The 20668-nt window shown below is 34.1% G+C and overlaps 2 protein-coding genes across 2 annotated transcripts; one reads left to right on the forward strand and one right to left on the reverse strand.

Moving 5' to 3' along the window:
- Window positions 1-1550: 1550 nt before the first annotated feature.
- LOC25490867 (non-specific phospholipase C1) lies at window positions 1551-5916 on the reverse strand. Its single transcript, XM_013604774.3, has 3 exons — window positions 4666-5916; window positions 3173-3349; window positions 1551-2305 (listed from the first exon to the last, which is right to left on the reverse strand). Exons 1-3 carry the CDS (start codon window positions 5759-5761, stop codon window positions 1983-1985), a joined length of 1596 nt encoding a protein of 531 aa, XP_013460228.1. The 5' UTR covers window positions 5762-5916; the 3' UTR covers window positions 1551-1982.
- A 6339-nt stretch (window positions 5917-12255) lies between these two features.
- On the forward strand, window positions 12256-20014 carry LOC25490868 (SMR domain-containing protein At5g58720). Its single transcript, XM_039832021.1, has 12 exons — window positions 12256-12566; window positions 12608-12819; window positions 13965-13990; window positions 16342-16464; window positions 16662-16747; window positions 17145-17374; window positions 17652-17728; window positions 17839-17895; window positions 18262-18329; window positions 18487-18593; window positions 18725-18795; window positions 19524-20014. Exons 1-12 carry the CDS (start codon window positions 12256-12258, stop codon window positions 19650-19652), a joined length of 1497 nt encoding a protein of 498 aa, XP_039687955.1. The 3' UTR covers window positions 19653-20014.
- The last annotated feature ends 654 nt before the right edge of the window (window positions 20015-20668 follow it).

Below are 20668 nucleotides of genomic sequence, written 5' to 3' on the forward strand. Positions count from 1 at the left end.
ATTTTTGCAATCCAAATCAAAGTAAGAAAAAGAAAAGTTAAAAAAGAGTTTAAGGGATATGCACTACTTTTGTAAATGTATTTCGTATCGACTTCTGATCACAACTCTTTGATTTACAAGTATTTCACGGTATTTAAATAAGATGTGATTAAGTATTTATTTGTTACGTCACCAAACTTTTATTAGATGTTAGTGTAAAACAACTTTAAACCAATAGCCTACATCCTTTAATGTCTATGATCAATTGAAAATGTTTCTACATTTGCTCAAATCACACATGTAAGAACTATGGTGCTCATTCTTAACAATAACAGTCATTCTTAAAATTCACAAATATATAATCATAACGTATAGAGATTCTAAGTGGTTTCTAATCGATACGATCTTATATTTCTCAGCATAATCTAATCAAAACAAAAAAGATATCAGCAATAAAAAGAAAGGATTTTGTTATGTAGAATCTTAAATAAAACAGAAAATCCTAATTGATATAAAAACAACACTACTAAAAGATATGTACTTGTGAACAAATCAAGTTTGACACTTAAAAACTGCAACGTAGGATTTTAAGTGATTATTAATAGGTAGCTCACTCAAGAATGGAACAATATCTGTTCGCTGCAAGCTCGTTCTAATCTTCGATGTGATACATTGAAATCCTAAAGCACCACCACGAACGCTGCCACATGTTGTCCTGCAGTGCAGTAAGGCACAACCCTGTTGTGCCAGCAGGCAGCAGCCAACTCCAATGTGTCAACTTAGTTATCCACGTCAAGCCACGGTTCCCTGCCCCCGATCAATGTAGAAGGGAGATTTCAATTGATTGTTATGAAGAAGAACCGGAAGCAAAGTGTTATGGCTGGGGACGGGAAATGATACGGCTGTGAGAAAAGAAATGGAAATTCCTAATGCTTCTCCACACCCAACAAGATGGGACAATCAATCCCACTTATTTTAGCAACTTATCCTAATGGCTCTTCCCCAAGAGCTCTCTGACGACAGCAGAGGTACAACCTGCCTATTCTGAGGGAGCGACTTTTATTGTCCTTTTATCCGGACGACTCAAGGAAAGCGATACGAGACTTGTTTGTTCATCTTTTGGTGTATGCAGGACACCATCAACGGTGTATGATTACAAAACCCTCCTCTATTTGGACACCATCAACGGTCGTATGATTACAAAACCCTCCTCTTTCAGATTTTGATAGACAAGATTTGTTTGTCTTTTGACGTATGCAGTACACCATCATGATTACAAAACCCTCCTCTATTCCCTTGCGTTCAAGCATCCACGCCCCTTTTCCATCCGTTGGCACCTTTGCATTTGAAAAGGATGCAAAACCAATTTCTCACGAGACACAAAAAGGCGAGTGAATAATGAAGGGAAAATGAGTGAAGACGAGAGGAAAAGTTGTGAAAGAGACTTGGAAGGTCTGTAGAATATGTATTGTAAGGTGACTAAGGTCTGTAAACTCAATTAATCCAATGGCAACCTGTGAAGATGGTCCACAGTGGCCTTCTCATTAACAGATCTAATGTGTCACTCTAAGTTGGAGAAGAAAAAAAACTAGTAAATTACTCAAGGTTCAGCTACACATAATACATAATACATGGTTACATACCGTTTTGTTTGAGAAGATGGATGTCATAGTAAAATATTTACAGAAGTTTCCTATTTTAAATATTTCATCGGGCACGTGGTATATATTTAAGAAAGAAAAATTTACGAAATTAAAATTCTTGGTAAAATTCATTTCAATTTAAGAACAATCAACCACCACGGCGTGATTAATCAAGTCCATAACCAAATAATCTTTTTTACCATAACTAATCAGTTGTCTGGTTAATTGTTCTTGCACTGAAAATACTTTTACTAAGACCATTAGTATATCTTTCTTAAATATCACATGGAACAAGCTAAATGTCTATTCTATACTACTACTACTACTACTACTATATTTACACCTCTAGTTGTGAATAAATTAGTATGATTCCAACTGTTTCCGGGAACCTCCAACAGAAACTCTGCTGGTAAGGGAAGGCCTCATTGTGACAATAGCAGAGTCATTAGCACCAGCTTTAAGAGCAGCCTTTCCTGCTTCAAGAAACCTCTTCACTGCATCTTCTGCATACCTGTTTGCTTCTTTTACTGTCATACTTTTCCCAATATTTGGATAGGAATTTAGTATGTAATCGCCGTTGAGCTGAGATGCTAGCTGGATCAGTTCCATTTGAAATTCTGAGAGACTTAAATCTTCTTTTGGTCCAAATGGCCTTAGATTAACCTTCACTTCAGGAAGTGTTTCTATACAATATATTAGAAATCATGTTAATACATAATGCTGGAAAATAAATCAATTGCATCAAACGGCTTTAATTAGAAAAAAGACAAACAAAGTTTTGTATATATTTTGGACTCTTGTGAATAATTGGACCATTGGCATTTCAATATACTTCCAAACTAACTTTTGAGATAGAGACAGAAATGGAAACTTACTCATTGCTTATTGCCATTAGTAAACTATATACAGGAAATTTCTATGACTGCACTCAGGCATGGCTTCTTAGACTAGACTGGTGCCTATATTGGAATTATTATCATGGATGGTAGCTTAGGTTATGAATTTGGTGCAGTATTTGCGTCATGCAGATTTCAATCTCAACCGTCCGATCTCAAATTAACAGTCGAGATAGTTTAAACTGATTTTAATATTGCGTAATCTGAACCACCCAACAGTCGAGACAGTTTTAAACTGATTTTAATATTGTGTAATCTCAACCGCTCGATATCAAAAACTGCAAGTAACCGCACGCATTCCCACTGAAAGGAATCTGGATCCTGGTAGCTTCAGAGTCTATTGGTCCCCAAACTGAGTGGATGACTCTTTTTTATGCCACACTAAATCGATGATTTTTCTCTTTTTCATTGCCAGCAATAGTAAAAGAACAAGATCAAGGAGAACTACGACGTTCAGCAGAATAACACACAATGAACTAAACAATTTGAAGTTAAATTTTTCTTATGAACTAAATTTTGATACAAATATTTGGTCATCAAGGAATGTTACTTAAACTAGGGGCCCAAACTAGAGACTAGAAATGAATTTACTACCATAACAGATTTCCAATATTGATGTAGACAAATGTAACAATCGAATGAGTAGATGCAAACCTGGACAATCATCACGAGGAGTATCTCGAATGTAAAAGTATTTCTCAAAGGTACCAGCCCATGCATCTCTCTTTGTTAGGAAATTGGATTTTAAATTGAAAAGCTTCTTTACTGTGGCAGGAATTGATGAATGTTCATACTGAGAATATGGCGTTGGACCATCTGGTTCATGAATCACTGCAAGAAAATAAGATAATTACATTAATGAAGAGCGAACTCATGCCCAGAAAAAGGCAATCAAAACAAAAAGGCCACAAAACCAACGCAGAAATCAAAACAATAATTTTTTATTAATAAGGCACAGCCTATGGCCAATCCAAACACAGATGCGGAGAATGAAAATCACTAGAACAATGTCAGAACTCAACAATTTCAAAAGACCATGAACAAAATCAACAATAAAAAGTCAACAACAATGGTATAGTTAAAATTAAAACCAATTAACCATCATTTTTGAAATGCAGGAACAACTTTATATCGGCCAGTAAACATTGAAGAACATTACTTACTTAGGTTGAGCACCGGAAAATATTGAATTACGGCATGTCTTGGGGGGAGGAAAACAGTCAACAAGACTAAATGAGTAAGCTTCAAAGTTCAAATACTTACCTGAATTCCTAATTTTCATAAGTTGCAAAGAAGTAGAAATGGTTCTCATAATTATCAAATATATATTCCTAATTCCATAACCTGTCTAAAAAAGCCACTTTCTTTCAACTCATTCAGTATATTTATCAATGCTCAAACCTGTTTATTACGTTTCACTCAAAACTACAGGACAGCTTAATTTGATAGGTGAGAACTACAGTATACACAAAGATGACCAAAACCAGTTTTCAGTATATTAAATACTACATAAGTACACAAAACTAGTAACATTTAGTACATCACTTCAATACAATGCAAAAAAATTCAAATACACAAGGAAAATAGTACTTGAAACCAGATCAAGTGCAACACTCATGTAAAACTAGACCAAAAAATAACTTCAACAAAGGCAAGTACAAAGCCACATAAAGTTATCAAATACTGTCTTCAAAATACCATCCTCTTAACAACCTAACAAATCTAAACATTCTATATGTACATCTTCAAATACCAAAGTATACTTCAACCAAGTCTAGAGGTACAACAACAACTACCAAATTTGCATCAGATTCTAAAAACTAACGATAAACTAACACTTCAATCAAAATCTGACAAACATAATTCCAAAAACAAAGGAATGAACAAAAACAAAAGGATGGCTTCAAAAATAGATTCACAACTACAATCTAAGCGACAAAATCAAAGCTTTTGATGTCTATGCCACCGCAACACAAACACTATTAAAGTTACATCAGTCGCAGCTGCATTTGACTGTAATTCTCTACAATATCAAAAGTCACTACTTCACACAATATCAACAAATCACAACACAACATGAATTTAAAACATTAAACAAGACTTCCAAAAACAAAAGAGCATAAAAATTCAAACTTCGGAAAACATACCGGTACGCCTATCAATCCAAGGTGAAATGAGAAAAGTCGGAACACGAACACCCAACCTATCAAACCTAAAATAATAAGGGGTAGGTCCAATAATCCCATCCGGATTCGGAACACCTACAACCGGTGTAGGAACATGATCATAAAACCCACCATGTTCATCATACGTAATCAAAATCGCCATTTCCTTCCACTGAGGACTCTTCCTCAAAACCTCATAAACCTCCTTCACAAACCTCTGTCCTATAGCAACATCATGCGAAGGATGGTCATCGTTCGCCGGTGAAACCTTAACATCAAAATACCTCTGCTCAATAACAACATAATTCGGTAACTTCCCCTTCAAGGCATGTCTCTTAAACTTCAAACCATAGCTATGAAACTTCACAGAATTTTTCAACTTTCTCAAACTCTTGAAAAATAGCGTTGCAGGGATATTCTGGTAATATATACCAAAACTAACACCGTTATCGTTCAACGAGTCGAAAATTGTGCGCTGTGGAAAACCATGTATGAGATTTTTTCTCACATTACTCATTGCACCGTGTGAAGTAGCGGAATGAACGTAAAACCGGTTCGGTTGAGTTGAAGCGGGAACCGAAGCAAACCATTTATCAAAAACCGTGAATTCTTCTGCTAAAGCAGTGTAAACCGGGAGAAGCTCCGGTTTAAACCCAGACATAACGGTTTTCGACATTCCGGTTTGGGTTTTTTCTGCTTGTTGAGCGAACCCGTTCATTGGAGCGGGGTTTGATTTGGTTTGATTTGAACCGAAGATTTGTTCACGTATGGCTTGGAAAGAGTGACCGGGATCGGAATCGATGAAAACGGCGTCGTTTGAGACTGGGATTTTTGGGGAAGAAGGGTTTGAGACATGGATCGGATTTGACTCAGTGCCGGTTAATCCGTCGATTTCGGGTCGGGTTTGTTTCAGCCAACCGAGAACATGGTCGAAGGAGCGATTTTCCATTACGATTACTACTATGGTTTTGATTGGGCCGGTGATTTTGTGTTTTTTGCGGTGGAGGGTTTCATCGGCGGTGGCGGTGAGGAGGAGGTAGAAGAGGAAAATAGTGAAAGGGACTCGCCGGTTATTCATCTCCGGTGATCGGAGAATGGGTTTTTGTGGTAAGTTAGTGGTGTACGCTTTTATAAAGTGGTGAATAAAATGAAATGAATACGGTATATGCTTTCAAAATAAGGATCCGTTGTTCATGTCTTTATCTTCTTTCTCTTTTCTATAGAGAAATATCTATCAATCTATCTATAAATTTATTTCTGTAGGGTAGGTTAGGTATAGGAGGAGTACGTGCATATTTCAGCAACCACATTTTTCATTATACAATTATTTTTTTTGGAAATGTTAATCATTGGATAAATAGACAATTATCCCTCTAAAATTGTAAGTTTCGTCAATTACCCTTCTGAAATTAACAAAATTTCAATTACCTCTTTGAAATTGCACAATGTTAATCAATTTAACTTCTCCGTTAAATTTTTATGTTAGTCAATTTGATGTTTTGCAAATACTCCTTTAAAATTTTGTACTTATGTGCAAAAAGCCCTTTGAATTTGAAAATTTATATATTTTTTTTCATATACTTAGATTCGAAAGATATCAAGTCGGTGTGTGATAGATATCGAATTCCTTAAAAAATATAACAATTCTACACAAATTGATTATTGATGAAAATGCATTTTTTCTGTGGATTGAACACCAATAAGAGAATTCAAGAACATCTAATGCTTGGTTCGAGTTGGATTCAACAAAGTCAACAAAGATTGAGTGAGATTTAGAAGAAAGAAAGAAAAAATATGATTTACAATTATTGCAGTGACATCAAAAGATTTCCTCAAGGTTTTCCAACAGAATGTACTGCATCCTAATTACTATGTATTCCTATTGCAACAATACTTTTAGATTTAATATTTTTCTTCTTTCCTAGGCTTATTCAATTGGTTTCACTTGTAACGTTCTTCATGTTAATTCATTTATTCTTTGATACAATAAATAAATATTCAGATTTCTTTTTTCCAAGTGTAATATAATCTGCTAGTTAGCTGATTCTATATTTTTCAAAGGTGCCTACAAATATATCAATTTTGGCCAATGTGTCTTGACTCTTGACTTTATTAAGATCCAAGGATAAGAAAAAAATATATAAATTTTAAGTTCGGGGGATATTTTGCACATAAGTGCAAAACTTCATGTTGATTAACAGAAAAATTTGACGGAGGAGGTAAATTGATTAACGTTGTGCAATTTCAAGGGGGTAATTGAAGTTTTGTTAATTTCAGGGGTGTAATTGACGAAACTTACAATTTCAGAGAGTAATTGCCTATTTACTCGTTAATGATTCTACTAATAAAAATTATGTATCGGAAATTGCGATAGTTTACTGCTCAAAAAATCTAATATTAATTTTTTTTCAATTAATACTTATCATTAGTGACAAGAATTTAATGCTTAAAATGTGCCCTAAAGGCACAAGTTAGCATGACCTTTTTTTTTTTTACTTACAAATTATTATTTTTGGTAACAAGGGAAAAACCAATGATGATACTTAAACTAGAATCGAACAAACTCGATGAATACATGACATCGGCTAAAAGAATAGATGTCATATCACAGGGGTTTATCGAAGACAAAAAAATTGTCACTTATAACATCCTTGTTACTTGTAGGGTAGAAAGTTCGGTGTAACATTATTCTCACGTAAAATGTGTTGCATATTAACTATCTAATCTTTGAGTAGAAGATGTTTGACAGCGTGTATCAAATTTTTCATATTTATGAGGAGAAATATTTAAGCATTATTTAACGAGCTCAAGAACAATACTTGAGTCATAGAGACATTGTTGAGAAACCCATGCAGAAAAGACCATGTATGATTACATATAAAATTGCCAAAACCACCCAAATCACGCATAATTTATTGATTCAATACAAACATTTTTATTTTATTTTTTGGTTTGACACAAATTATCATCATGGTTTCGCATTAAATATGGGTAGGGATAAGTTTAACCTTCTCCATTCCCGTTTTTGAATGCCATATATATTTATATGTTACCTATCCAACGAAAATAAAAAAATTGAACCTCAACTCAAATACTGATCGGTTCGGATATTCTCGTCCAGTTCCTACAATGAAATCATTTTAAAAAAAAAAAAAATGTTATTTTAGTCCCAAACCTGCCCCGAACCTAAAAATTTTCTAAACTCGAAATAAATTCTGCAACTACAATCGTAAATTAATTTTCACCACTTTCCTATTAATCTAATCTATTTTGGATAGAAAATATCAAACAACATGTATATTTGTCAATTGCAAACAAGGGACGGATCACATTGGCTAAGTGTTCAAAAATATCTAAAGAGTATGGATGGCTTTTAGTGGCTTGAATAATGCATATCAATAATTTTCTACATTCGAGACGGTTTTGAGATGGATACATATATCCTCGTTACTTACCCCCGTATCCGTATTTTAAAATCGGAGAAATTCAAAATCCAGTCAAATCGAAATGGATTATAACGGATACCTCTAAGTACGAATTTTGTTGTCATGTCTAAATATGGACATCTGTATGTAAGATTCGGTTCAACTGATAATGACAAAATTGTTGAGCTAAAAATCTATAGCAGTTATTTGGGTTTGAATTCATAATCCTCCATTTATGTTTGTAAATTTTCAAGTAGTATTTGTCATTGTCTACACACTAATAAAATGCAAGCTTCTCTCGATTAAACTTCGTATATTGGTTCACCATTTTGTGAGAATCTAATATTTTTAATAGACCGATCTAACTTTATATTTTAATATTGTTCGGAAAAAAATTATTAACATATACTTTTCGTAAAATCACCAATTGTCAATTTATTTGACCAGGAAAGGTGGCTTTAGTTTTTAGACTTGATTGAAATGATGTGTATGATAAAATTCAAATAGCATACACCAAAGTGTATGTGTTATTTGTATTTATATATCCAACCAAGTACTACTGCTAGCTTGGAACAATTTACATGGCCGAATGGCATATTCCTTCTTTGGTTTTTTAGTGGAAAAGTCAGTCAAGTTTGAAAGTGAGAGGCACTAGCAAGCAAGTGAGTAATTCCAAATTATTTAGTATATTTTCATTTTCTATCAGGCTGAGCCACAATTTTTTTCCACCTATTTGTAGTTTCTTACACCACTTATTTTAGATCTGAATGTGGGTTTTTTTTCCTCCTACATATACATATGAGTATTTTATATTGACAATTTCTATGGTACACTCAATAAAATTGGATGTACACCATACTTATATGTTAAATGAATAGTTTAATGGATTTTTTTTTTAAAAAAGATATATTTTCTATTGGTTACAATTATAATAATTATATTTTATTTCTCAAAAGTGTCAGCAAATCAAAATTTAAATTTTTTTAATTTTTAATACCCATAATAGTGAATATTGATTTTTTTTTTGGATAAAATGTTAAAAAATTAGTATGATTCTTATAAAGCATGAAATGTCGTTTTTTCTTATAAAATAATATTTTTTAAAATAAAAAAGTTGATAAATATCTCTTTATTACATAAAAATGATCGATAACTTATTAATTTATGAAATAGGTGTACTAGGTACACTTTAGTTTAAGGATGTACCATACAAACTCCCTTTTATCGTTGCATTTGAATTTATAGGTAAGAGTATTAAGCCTACACTAATGGAAAAATGTTATACAAAGATCCCTATTTTCAACCAGTTTTAGTGATGTGAATCATTTTTAAAATGTAATTTGGTCTTTGGACATATTATGCAATTATGTTTACAGAAATGATAACTGAACACATTTTTTCAAACACAATACAGATATCATGGGTAATTGTGTCATTTCAACTTTTAATTGGAAGTGCAATTTTGTCATTTTCCCTCTTATTCTTCATCCTCCTTTCACTGTTTTTCCTCTTCTCTCTCTAACTGATCTTCTTCTATGTAACATCACCTTCCATTCACCTTTCCTTCCTCAACAAAAGTAACAAAAACATATCAGCAGATTAAATTCACATAACAGACCAATATGAAAATAGAATCTGAGTAGACTTTTCTTCCGAAGCATATCCTAATTGATAACGGATCGGAGACAATGGGAACGACCGGATCTGAGAGGACCGAAGATCGAGCCACCGAACACATCCTAATTGATGATGGACGGTGGCGGTTGTGATGGTGTTGTTACATTCAGGACATGGCGGTAACAACAAGGAGAGGGGGAGAGAGAGAGAGAGAGAGAGAGATGGAGGACAAGGAGATGGTAGTTGGAGTGACGTAGGGAGGCGGTGGACGACGTAGGGAGGCTGTCAGATGAACGGAGGCCTGTAAGAGTGAGGCCATGGTGTAAGAGAAAGAAGTCTGTTGTTAAAGAAAGGAGAAAAGGAAATTAAAAAAAAAAAAAAAAAAATAGATGTAATGAGAAAATAGTATACGGTGTCATTTTTGTGTCCTATATTTTGTGTTTATTTATGACCTATTCGTAATCCTAATGATAGTAGTCCCATTGTATTTTTATTAAATTTTACTCATAATTTCCATTCCAACGGCCTGTTTTAGGGGATTTTGTTTTGAGAAATGATATTTGTACAACCATTTTGGTATAATTTTTATACAACTTTCTCTCTCATATTCATATTATGTTTTTATTCTCTATCTTCATTTTTCTCTCTCTATTGTTTTTGATCAATGAGAAGAGAGAACAATAAAATTGTCTCAAAGGTTGTATCAAAATGATTCTTAAAATATCACTGCTTTTTGTTTTGTAGCTTCCTGATAACATGTTATTTTGCTATTAGTTATGTTTTATCTAATAAATTAATATCTTTATTTATAGTTTATTTGCATTTTACCACATTTTCCTTTTGTTTTCAATAAATATACAATTCAAGAGGAATATGAGGAAATAGTATAAAAAGATGGAAAACACTTCAAAGAAGTGGAAAATTGCTCAAGTCATGGAGCAATGAAGACCTTTTTCAATGACCAAGAAGTAGAAAATTGTTCAGAAACACTTGTGGCATTAAGTTCCAAAACCATCACCAAAGAAGCAAGGAAGCCAAGAGATCAAAGCCTTAATTTTGGTGGCTATTACGACCATCTAAACCAGGGGTTACGACCGTAAAAACCTTATGACTTTAATTTTGTTGGTTTCTCTTTGTAGAAATTGTAATATCACCTGTAAATGTCAATGATAAAGCCTTGTACGCTTAAACTATAAATAGGGAAATCCTAAGAATGATTTCTCACCAATTGCATCATAGAAAACTCTTGTAATTTTTCTTGTTATTTCAATAAAGTTTTCTGTTTTTAATTCTTTTTTTGTTTCTTTTAGGAAGCTCATCAATGTGACGAGTAAGCAGTCTTTGTTCATACTTGGGATCATGGAAATTAGTCCTATGATAAATTTTATGTAATCTCTTTCTTTTCTTTTGCTGTGGGAATTTAAAATCCTAATCTAGCCTTAGTGTTTTAAAAAAAATATATACCAAGGTCTTCAAGCATGAAAATAGCCTAAATATTTTCAGGATAAAATAGGTATTGGGGCTCAACGAGTCTTACCGACATAGAAACCATGAGAATAAGGAGCTATATTGATAAGTAAGTTCTTTTGTTATTTGAAAGAGAATAGTTGATATTTTAGAGTTCTCTCAACCTTAGGCAATGAAATCCATTGATTCCAACATGATTTTATAAATTATATTTTCAAAACTTAAATTAATCATCAAACTCTCTTAAAATATAAGTATTAGCAAACTTATTATTAATAGATGACACACACAAAAACCATAAAAATTATCATGGTATATAGGTACATGAAAAATAAATTAATCAACAAATAATAACTTATAAATTGAAATATATGAAGTAATTATAATAGGAGAAAACTTAGGTACAATTCCTTAGGTGCTTTTTGTATGGTTCTTAACTAAAAATACATATTTTTTGGATATAACAAACTTTGAGAAAATTATGGATATGAAGAAATCATGGTGAATTTAGTTAAGAACTATACGAAAAGCACCTAAGGAATTGTACTTAAGATTTCTCCTTTTTCATAAACTATTGTTATTTTATCCATCTAACAAAAATAAACGATTGTTTTTCTTTTTTGACATATGATAAATTTCACTTAACAATGTTAAATATCGTAAGAGAGTGTTTTATCGATGAGTACAATCCTAATCGACTTGAAAGATAAGATTAAATTTATATAGTCAGACACACATAATATTTGATTTACGTCTTTATCATTTATCTGTCCATACTCGACTCGAAAGATTAATCTCGACAGTTTTGGGATAATAATAAATAAAATTTATGATTCAGTAGTTATTGTTTTTTGTTTCCTTTGTCAAACCCATAGATATTTCTCTCATGCCGTCGCTTCCCCAACAACACCCTTCAACGATTCCTTCTCCAAAATCTCAACCAATCTTCGACCCCGTTTTCCTCTGATTCATCCTTAATCTCAAAACCCAGATCCTTGTTTTCTCCCAACAAAAATCAATGAAGAATTCTCGAAAAAAGAAGAAGCAAAAACCTCCAAAAAAAATGGAAGAAAACAAAGAATCTTCAAAAGGGGTTATCGAAAACCAACAACAAGAGACAAAAAACAAGGTTTTAGCATCATTGGTTGAAGCTTTTTCATTGTCTTCAATGGAAGAAGCAGTTATGGCTTATGATGTTGCAAAGGGTGATGTAAACAAAGCTTCTGAGATCTTAAGCAGAGGTTTGGGTATGGTGGAGAACGTTGAATACCCTTTTTCTTCGTCTTCTTCGTGTAGTGGTGGTAGCACTAGCAATGGTTTTTCTTCTGGGTTGGATTTGGCTTCGACTTCGGGTTCTTCGGGTTCTTCAGATGGGTTTGTGGAGCAGGTTTGTGGGGAGGATGTGGTTGGGTTTAAAGGGGGAAGCAGCAGAAGCAGAAGAAGAAGATTGTTGCGGCGACGGGAACTGTTTCAACGATTTTGGGGAATGAATATGTGAGGAGGAATGGTGGGAGGAAGAAGAAGTTTGGAAATGAGGTGGTTGGTAATGAAGAGGCTGAGCAGTTTTTGTATTCCATGCTTGGGAATGATTGTGATCTTAACTTGGCTGTTGTTAGAGATGTTCTTTGTGAGTAATTTGGTTTTGTGTTTTTGTTTTGTTATGTGTTTTTCTTTTTCAGCTTTACTTTTGTTGTTTAGATTTGTTGACTATAGAAAAGTAGAAAACAAATTACTACATGCCACCCATTGCGGGCCTACATGACACGGCTCGAGGGATTAGCCTCTGCAGTTGCGTGCAAAAGAAAACTGATTCAGAACAAAAAAGATGTTTTACAATTTTTTTTAGTTTATTTATTTATGTTTTCAATTTTGTTCTTCAAATTTCAAAACCATTATCATATCCATATTTCAATAATTTGATGTAATTTTTTAGAAGTTAATTAGTTGGAACCAAATATGGTTTATGATAGAACAATATGGCGTAACTTGGTTGTTGTTGTTGTAATTTTTTTAGTCAAAAATATTGATTGTCTTTTGAGTTTAAAGTTTCAAACTTATTATTATTATTATTATTCAAGTTTCAAGCCAAATGATTGAAGGAAGTTTGAAATTGGTAGCGACATAGGAATGTCAAAGAAAACCATGCGGAGAATGGTTAAAAATTTGGATTTAAATGGTTTGTCATTAGACCTGATTCATGACAGTATTAAGCTTGTTCGTGATAGGCCACATCAGATCAACAGTTAAATTTGCTAGTCTGGTGTGGGAGAAGTAGTATTGTCAAATCACGGAAATAGTGGTTTGTTCAAATTCCGCTATGCTACCATGATATAGCCTCTATTTACAACATTTTTGTACTAAACAGCGTATTGGGGAACAATAGCAATCTGTTCAAATTCTACTCTGCTATATAGCTACAAAGCCGGCTATAGCCGCTATTCGACAACACTTGGAAGTATGATGAAGTTTAATAGACTTGATAAATTCAATCGTTGATCTGATGTGGTTTATCATTAAAAGTCAACCCATATGACAGTATTTGATTTATGTAGTCCATTCCACCTAGTTGGAAAGAACTTTTATTCACGTTGCTTTGATGTTATATGGAACTAGAAACTTATCTTTTTCTTAAAGTGCATTGGTATTACTTTTAGTCATTGCTTATGCTTAAAAGCAAGACATTGATACTAGTTCATGGCGTTATTAATTATAATGTGTTTTGACCATTATTTTGGTTTGTTGCTTGACTTTGGAATTTTTCTTTGTATGCAGGTCAATGCGGATATGATGTTGAAAAGGTATATTGAAGTCTGAAATTGTACTTCACACTAATCCTTTCTTGATGTTCATATATCATTCTCAATTCTTAATATTGCACTCATTATTTTTAATCAAAGTGCTATTTTCGTAGATATAATTGAAACTCAAAACAAAAAAAAAATTAAAATGAAAACAACACTACATTTTTTGTGCTTCTTTCTTATTTGCCTTTTTCTGCGTTTGTATGAAACTGCTAATCTGCTATTTTGTTTCTCCGTACATTGGTAATTACCTATTGTTATTCAGGTTGTACCTTCTTTAAATTTCATGGACAGATTTTTATCCAATTGTATAGTTAATTTGTAACTTAATTGCATTGAAGTCTATATACATAGAAATAGAAAAGTATTGGTGTCTGAAACATATCCAATACCCATACATGTCATAGTATATTGTTGCCGATAAACGACTCATCATTGAGAGTGGTGTTTCTTTTACTTTCTTTTTACCCTTTTACTTTCAGTTGACTGTGTGTTGTGTGTTGGAAGACAGAATCTTCCATGCTATTGTTCTTGCATGTGATCTTGCCTCTCAAGTTTGGTGTAAGGTGTTTCGGTGGCTTGGTCTGGTGATCACAATTCCCTCGAATTTGTTCATTTTATTTGAATGACTGGCCGGTAGTAAGAAATTATGGAAGGGGTTTCGGTTTATTTGACATGCAACTCTCTGGTCAATTTGGAAGGCAAGGAATGGTTAGATCTCCGAAAACCAGGAATGTGACCCCAACGAGGTGGTAGATGAGATAAAAGTGAGTAGATTGAAGATATGTCATTGTCTTTGCTATGAATGGACTTGGGTTCCTCGCAATTGTTTGGTGAGGTAAAGTTTTGGCTGTGGTTTTGTCGGGTGCGGAGTTTGAGTGATGGCTGGTTTTTCTACAGTTCCTACTTATCAACTGTCGGCGTCGATCATTTCTTTTGGTGCCGTTAAGTTGTAGTTTCCTCTGCAGTTCGGTTGTTTGCAGACTTTTGATGTGGTTTCGGCCCCTATTTCCTGGCTGTTCTGCGTTTCTGGATTAGGTTGCTGCAGTTTTTTGTCGGGTCTGTTTTGGCCTTGCTTTGGTGGTAGTTGAGGTTATTTTCCTGTATTTAAGGTGGTTGGAGTTTGAAATGCACGGACATAACTTTAGCGCGTATCGGTTCACTAGTTACGAGGCTGCTTGTTTGTAGCTGTGGGGAAATTTTTTCTGGTTTTTTCGTGTTCTGATTTCTGCTTTCTCTGCTGTATGTGAACACAGTTTTTAACACCTGTTTTGATTTCCAGACCGTGTATAATTTGTGCACTGGTTTGCGTTGATTAATAAATGACTTAAATACCACTTTGGTCCCTTAACTTATGTAAATTGAGGCAACTTGGTCCCTCAATAGATGGATATGATAATATGTTTTCATAAGTTAAGGGACCAAGTTATTTTAACTTGCATAATTAAGGGACCAAATTGGTCAGTTTTGAAGTAAAGGGATGAAATTGAACTTTTAAAATGAGTTAAGGGACCAAAGAGGTATTTAAGCCTTAATAAAATTATTTGCTGTTCAAAAAATAAAATAAAATATGTGCCACAATAAAACTTCTTGCTCATTCCAAATATTTCCGTATCCCTGTATCTATGTCGTATCGTACTATGTATCCGGGCTTGTTAGTTTGTTTTGCATCTTCATAGGTGTTTTAGAATGCTGCAGTGATCAAATCATGTTTTTCTTTTACGTTCTTTTTACCCTTTTAATTATTTGTTGCCATTACATCGTATGTACCACAAAAAAACTTGTCACTCGTTTGCTTCTCTTGACCACCCAGGGCTTGGGATTATACACACCGCTGGGTAATTTTTGCTCTGTTTAGTGTGTACACTGTTGCTGAGTTGTTGCTGTATTTGGTTCATCTGCTTCACTGTTCTGTTTCACACATTTTCTGCATGTCCTTATTTTATTGCTCATGCTCCCTTTTAGGGCTTACTCTTTAGTCCATCTGTGGAGTTACTATGGTTGTAGAGTAGCAGTGTTCTGAGATGCAGAATTTCGTCACTGTTACTCATTATTTGCCTTGTTTGCACTGCAGTTCTCGCTCCCTTTTTGCTGTTGTTATGCTGACAAGTGACTTTTGTGTGTTTGTGTGTGGTGTATACGTATATAATGTAGTTTAACGTATCTTGTCCGTGTCAATTTAAATAGTATTTCCGTATCCCTGTATCTATGTCGTATCGTACTATGTAATCGACCAACTGGGCTTCTTAGTTTGCTTTGCATCTTCATAAGTATTTTAGAATGCTACACTGATCAAATCAAGTTGTGCTACTTTTGTAAAATGAATAGCTATGATTATGATTTTCCAGGCCATGGATGTATTGCTTGACTTGGCTGCGAATGAGCGATCCAGTAATGATAGAAATTCTGATTACAAAGTAGACAACATGGACGGTACGAGATTCCTTGTTGATTATGATCATAATGATAGTGTAAGTGTTGGTATAGATTCTTTTTTATTATTGTTTCCAAATTTACTCTGGTTTTAAAATTTAATCGGTCACTCGTTCTCTTATGAAATAGATAAACCAGGTACTTAATTTTGGATTGTTTATTGTTGGAAGTACTTTAACTTCTCTATCTACATCTCCTCACAGTACATGGTATTAATTGTCAAAATTTGTCACAGTTGATAGATAGAAGATCAGAGTGCACATCTCTTTCATCGGAAGGTGACTTTTCTGATAATATATGGGGTCTGGGATCTTTTGGCAGGTAAATAGTGTCAATATGCTAGCCATAGTACAGTGTTGATACCCTTCGCATTTTTCTCTCCCTCTTGTCACCTCCTTCCCAAAAATAAAACTATTTTGATAAATGATTTAATAGGGATGGAAGCAAGATTGGGCTAAAAAAATTGTGTACTCCTGTATGCGCTCTAATACAAATAAAATTGGTATAAGATTATTTTCATGTAGTCATTACTAATAGTTCAAACCTCATTATCAGTATCACTGTTGCACTGAAATAACAACAATGACAAAAAAACAAATTGTCCATTAGTTGACTATCCTCGTATTCTTTTTTTTTGTATTTGAATATAACCTTTTCCTAATCAAGGATCTTGGTATATAGAACCTAACTCGACTAGCTTAGTTGTTTATTGGTTTAGGAATTATGCGGAGGTCCTCACTAGTTCTAAAGCTAATTCTCATATTAGCCCAGGATGTACAAAGTTAGAACTTCCTCAGAAGGTGTTAGAGTCCTTGTTTAACATTCCCAAAAGCTCTGAACATGACAAAGGTACCACGGATTGGAGAAACATAGCAAAGAAAATGCAGTCTTTGGGTCCTGGTTTTGATGGTCGTCCAAATGTTGCAGAACCTCAGCAGCGTCCTCGCAGTATGTCAATTTGGAAATTATTTTTCTTGCATCTACTTGCTCTTCGTAAACAGTATTCATTTATTTGTGCTTATCTAATGAAGTTTTTACCCCTCATATTATGAGGAATAGAAAAGTTCCATCCAATCATAATACAGTGCATGTACTTCTATATTCACATTTTTTGAGTTTTTCCGATTATCTTTCTTTTTGTATGCTTGAATTTGATGGTTTCCTTTGATGTTATCAAATTGAATCATGTCTATTCATTCACTTATTTTACTTTTCTGGTTTGTAGCTAAAGGAGAGGAATATCACGCCTTTAGGCAAGATGCAAGACAGCAGTGGGATTCAGTGAAAGGTTACTTTCAGAAAGTAAGTTCACATTTTATCTTTTCCTTAGATTTTAGCTTTCTGTTCCTCAAGCCAGTTGATTTGGAGTTCAGATGTCAGTTCAGCATATGATAGGGTTGACAATTTTGCAGGCTGCAACTGCATATACTAATGGAGATCGAGGATATGCCGCCTATCTTTCTGATCAGGTTCATGATTTTTTGTCTGTAAAAAATCTGATACTTTATTTTGCACTTGGTTGTTGGGATGCTTGTTCATATTAATTATCTTTTAAAACCAACGCTTTCTCAATTCTTCTATATATTGGTTTTTCCCCCTTCTATCTATGCTCCTGTAGTTATATATAAAGTGTTTGTTTTAAAATGTGACGTGATCCAAGTATGATTATGTGTTGTTCATTCTTTTTCAGTGTCCATTGTTTTATAGAATAACGTTCCAGATAATGTTTTTTTTTTTGGTTTTGGGGTAAAACATTAACTACTCTACTTTATGGTTTTGGGCCATGGAGGTGGATCTACCTTGTTATAATATGCTAACTATTTCTGTTTGGTTAGGGTAAAGAGCAAACTAAAATAGCTCAGAAAGCAGACACTAAGGCAAGCCATGACATATTTGTTGCTAGGTTGGTCGGTTTCTTTAGCTTGACTGAAATTTTATTCTCTTCCTTAAGATTCTGTCAAAAAGAAATAGAGAACAAAGATTGCAGAACTCCCCTATTCACATTTTCCTTACCCATTATTTATTATTGCCTGTTTTAACCTATTGTTAGTGGTATGCAGAAACAAGGATATAGAAAATGTGATAACTATTGATTTGCATGGGCAGCATGTGAAACCAGCAATGAGAATGCTGAAACTTCACCTTCTGTTTGGATCATATGTTCCTTGTAAGCATTTTCTAAGCATCTAGCTTCTCACATTTTCCTTTCTCGGGACATTTAGACTAAAATGGCGTTGCTTATTGAATTGTATTTGCATTTTCTCACTTTAACTAATTGTCTTTTTATGTCTACTTTAGCTGTTCAGATGATAAGGGTCATCACAGGATGTGGATCACATGGTTTTGGGAAGTCCAAGCTGAAACAATCGGTACGATTTAATCCACCCCCTTCTATACAAATATTTTATGCTCCGATATATATGGCAACATAATGTTTGATTTATATATACACAGTGGCTTAGGGTTTCAGAACTTCTGTTACAAGAATTTTGACTAATGTTTTATATTTGAATTAATACTTACTTCGTTGGAAATTTCGGCTTCATTATGGTCTGCTCCGCCCCCTAGACACCTTATTACGACATTTGGGTTGCCTACATTGCAGCCTCCAACACCTTCTCTGTGTTGGGTGTGAAGGGGTGGGTTTAGCACCACATTGCCTAGAGACATGACCTTTGTAGTGTTTATAAACCTTGGGCAGCTTTCACCTTACTAGCCGGTTTCGTTAGGTTGAGTTAGGCCCAAACCAAATTCTGTGATGGTATTAGAGCCTATCTTAGATTTGTTGTTGGGCTTCCCGCGTCGTCTACGGTTCAGGCTAATTGTGGCCTGGATGTGAGGCAGTATGTAGGAAATTTTTCCTTCATTGTGGTTCACCCCTAGCTGCCTAGTTATGGAATTTGGGTTTCCTTCATTGTAACCTTCAACACCTCTGCCTAGTGTTAATAAAGCTTACCTTACAAACTGGTTTTGTAAGGTTGAGTTGAGTGAGGCCCAAACCCAAATTAATTTTTTTTTTTTTAAAACCTAAAAACTTGTTTTTTGAAGGGAACAAAATTGTTCTATATGATGATTCCTTATGATTTGCTTGATGCAGGTTACTAAACTTTTAGATAAGGAGTCAATTGAATGGAGAGAAGAGAACCGAGGAACTGTGTTGATCAAACTCGACGGCTGGAGAGAGTATAACTTTCTGGATGCTGATAGTGATAGCGATAGTGATTGATTGAGCTTATTGCATATAAGCTAATTGCAGGTTTATTAACTGTTTGTGTCTGTACCAAGTTTAGATTACTAATTTGGGATTTATATTAAGTTAGAGCTGTGACATTGACATATACATTAGGTATTTTGGCCAAGCTTTTTGCCTGTTGTAACTTTAAGCAACATAAATCTTGGCACATTTAGGGTGTATCATACCTCCCATAGAGCATGTAACTCTATTTTAGTTCTCAAGTGCTTGTCTAGATTTGCATATTCCTAGGGTAGTAGGCCAATGCCTAAAAGAATCTTAAGATGTTATTGGTGTTGTACCTACATGAATGTGTGCATTTTATTTTAAATTCCTGGTTATTTTTTTCTTCCTAATTTCTCCGCACAACATATTACTTTGATAATTCCTAGGGTGTGCTTGTTGCAATGTAGGGTTGTCGACTGATCCACACAACACTTTGTTACAAAACTGGCCGATCCTTTGTGTCAGTTTGACTCGAAGGATCAACGGATAAAGTTGTGCTATCCACCCAGTAGATTCATTATAAAAAGTTCACATAATTTTTTACACGCACGGTGAGATTAGGAAAATGATACCATATCTACTTTGAATTTTATGCACAAAGTGCTGGTGAATAAATTTTGATTTGAACCCGGATTGTGTTGGCACAAACATTAGAACCAATGCATTGCCACACCCCTATTAGTTTGCCAGTGAATGGATTTGTTAAAACTCAAAACTTTGACTCTCTTGTTTTTGTTAAATGATTTCAAATTGATTAGAGTAACAATACAACATCTACATCAAATCATGTCCAAACAACATTGGTCAAACTTGCAACATATGCAGAGTTTTGCGAACCTGTTAATGTCATGGCTTTTGTATGTAATGTCTAATGGCAGATGATCTCTGTTGCAGTGATATAAAAACAGGAAAAACGATTTTTGTTGAAATGAACATGTTTAATCGCAAGAATAATATTTTTTTTTGGCTGTTATGCCATTTGCTTTCATATCTTTTATGAAGAA

This window comes from Medicago truncatula, chromosome 3 (genome assembly GCF_003473485.1).
Source record: "Medicago truncatula cultivar Jemalong A17 chromosome 3, MtrunA17r5.0-ANR, whole genome shotgun sequence".
NCBI classification, from domain to species: Eukaryota; Viridiplantae; Streptophyta; class Magnoliopsida; order Fabales; family Fabaceae; genus Medicago; species Medicago truncatula.

Bases quoted from the DNA above. Each gene is read 5' to 3' on its own strand.
- LOC25490867 (XM_013604774.3), bottom strand. From the start codon at position 5,761: ATGAATAACCGGCGAGTCCCTTTCACTATTTTCCTCTTCTACCTCCTC. The intron at 3,350-4,665 runs GTATGTTTTCCG...ATTTTCTTGCAG, and splicing joins TTGGATTGATAGGCGTACCG to TGATTCATGAACCAGATGGT. The intron at 2,306-3,172 runs GTTTGCATCTAC...TATATTGTATAG, and splicing joins TCCTCGTGATGATTGTCCAG to AAACACTTCCTGAAGTGAAG.
- LOC25490868 (XM_039832021.1), top strand. From the start codon at position 12,256: ATGGAAGAAAACAAAGAATCTTCAAAAGGGGTTATCGAAAACCAACAA. The intron at 12,567-12,607 runs GTTTGTGGAGCA...TGGTTGGGTTTA, and splicing joins TCTTCGGGTTCTTCAGATGG to AAGGGGGAAGCAGCAGAAGC. The intron at 12,820-13,964 runs GTGAGTAATTTG...CTTTGTATGCAG, and splicing joins TGTTGTTAGAGATGTTCTTT to GTCAATGCGGATATGATGTT.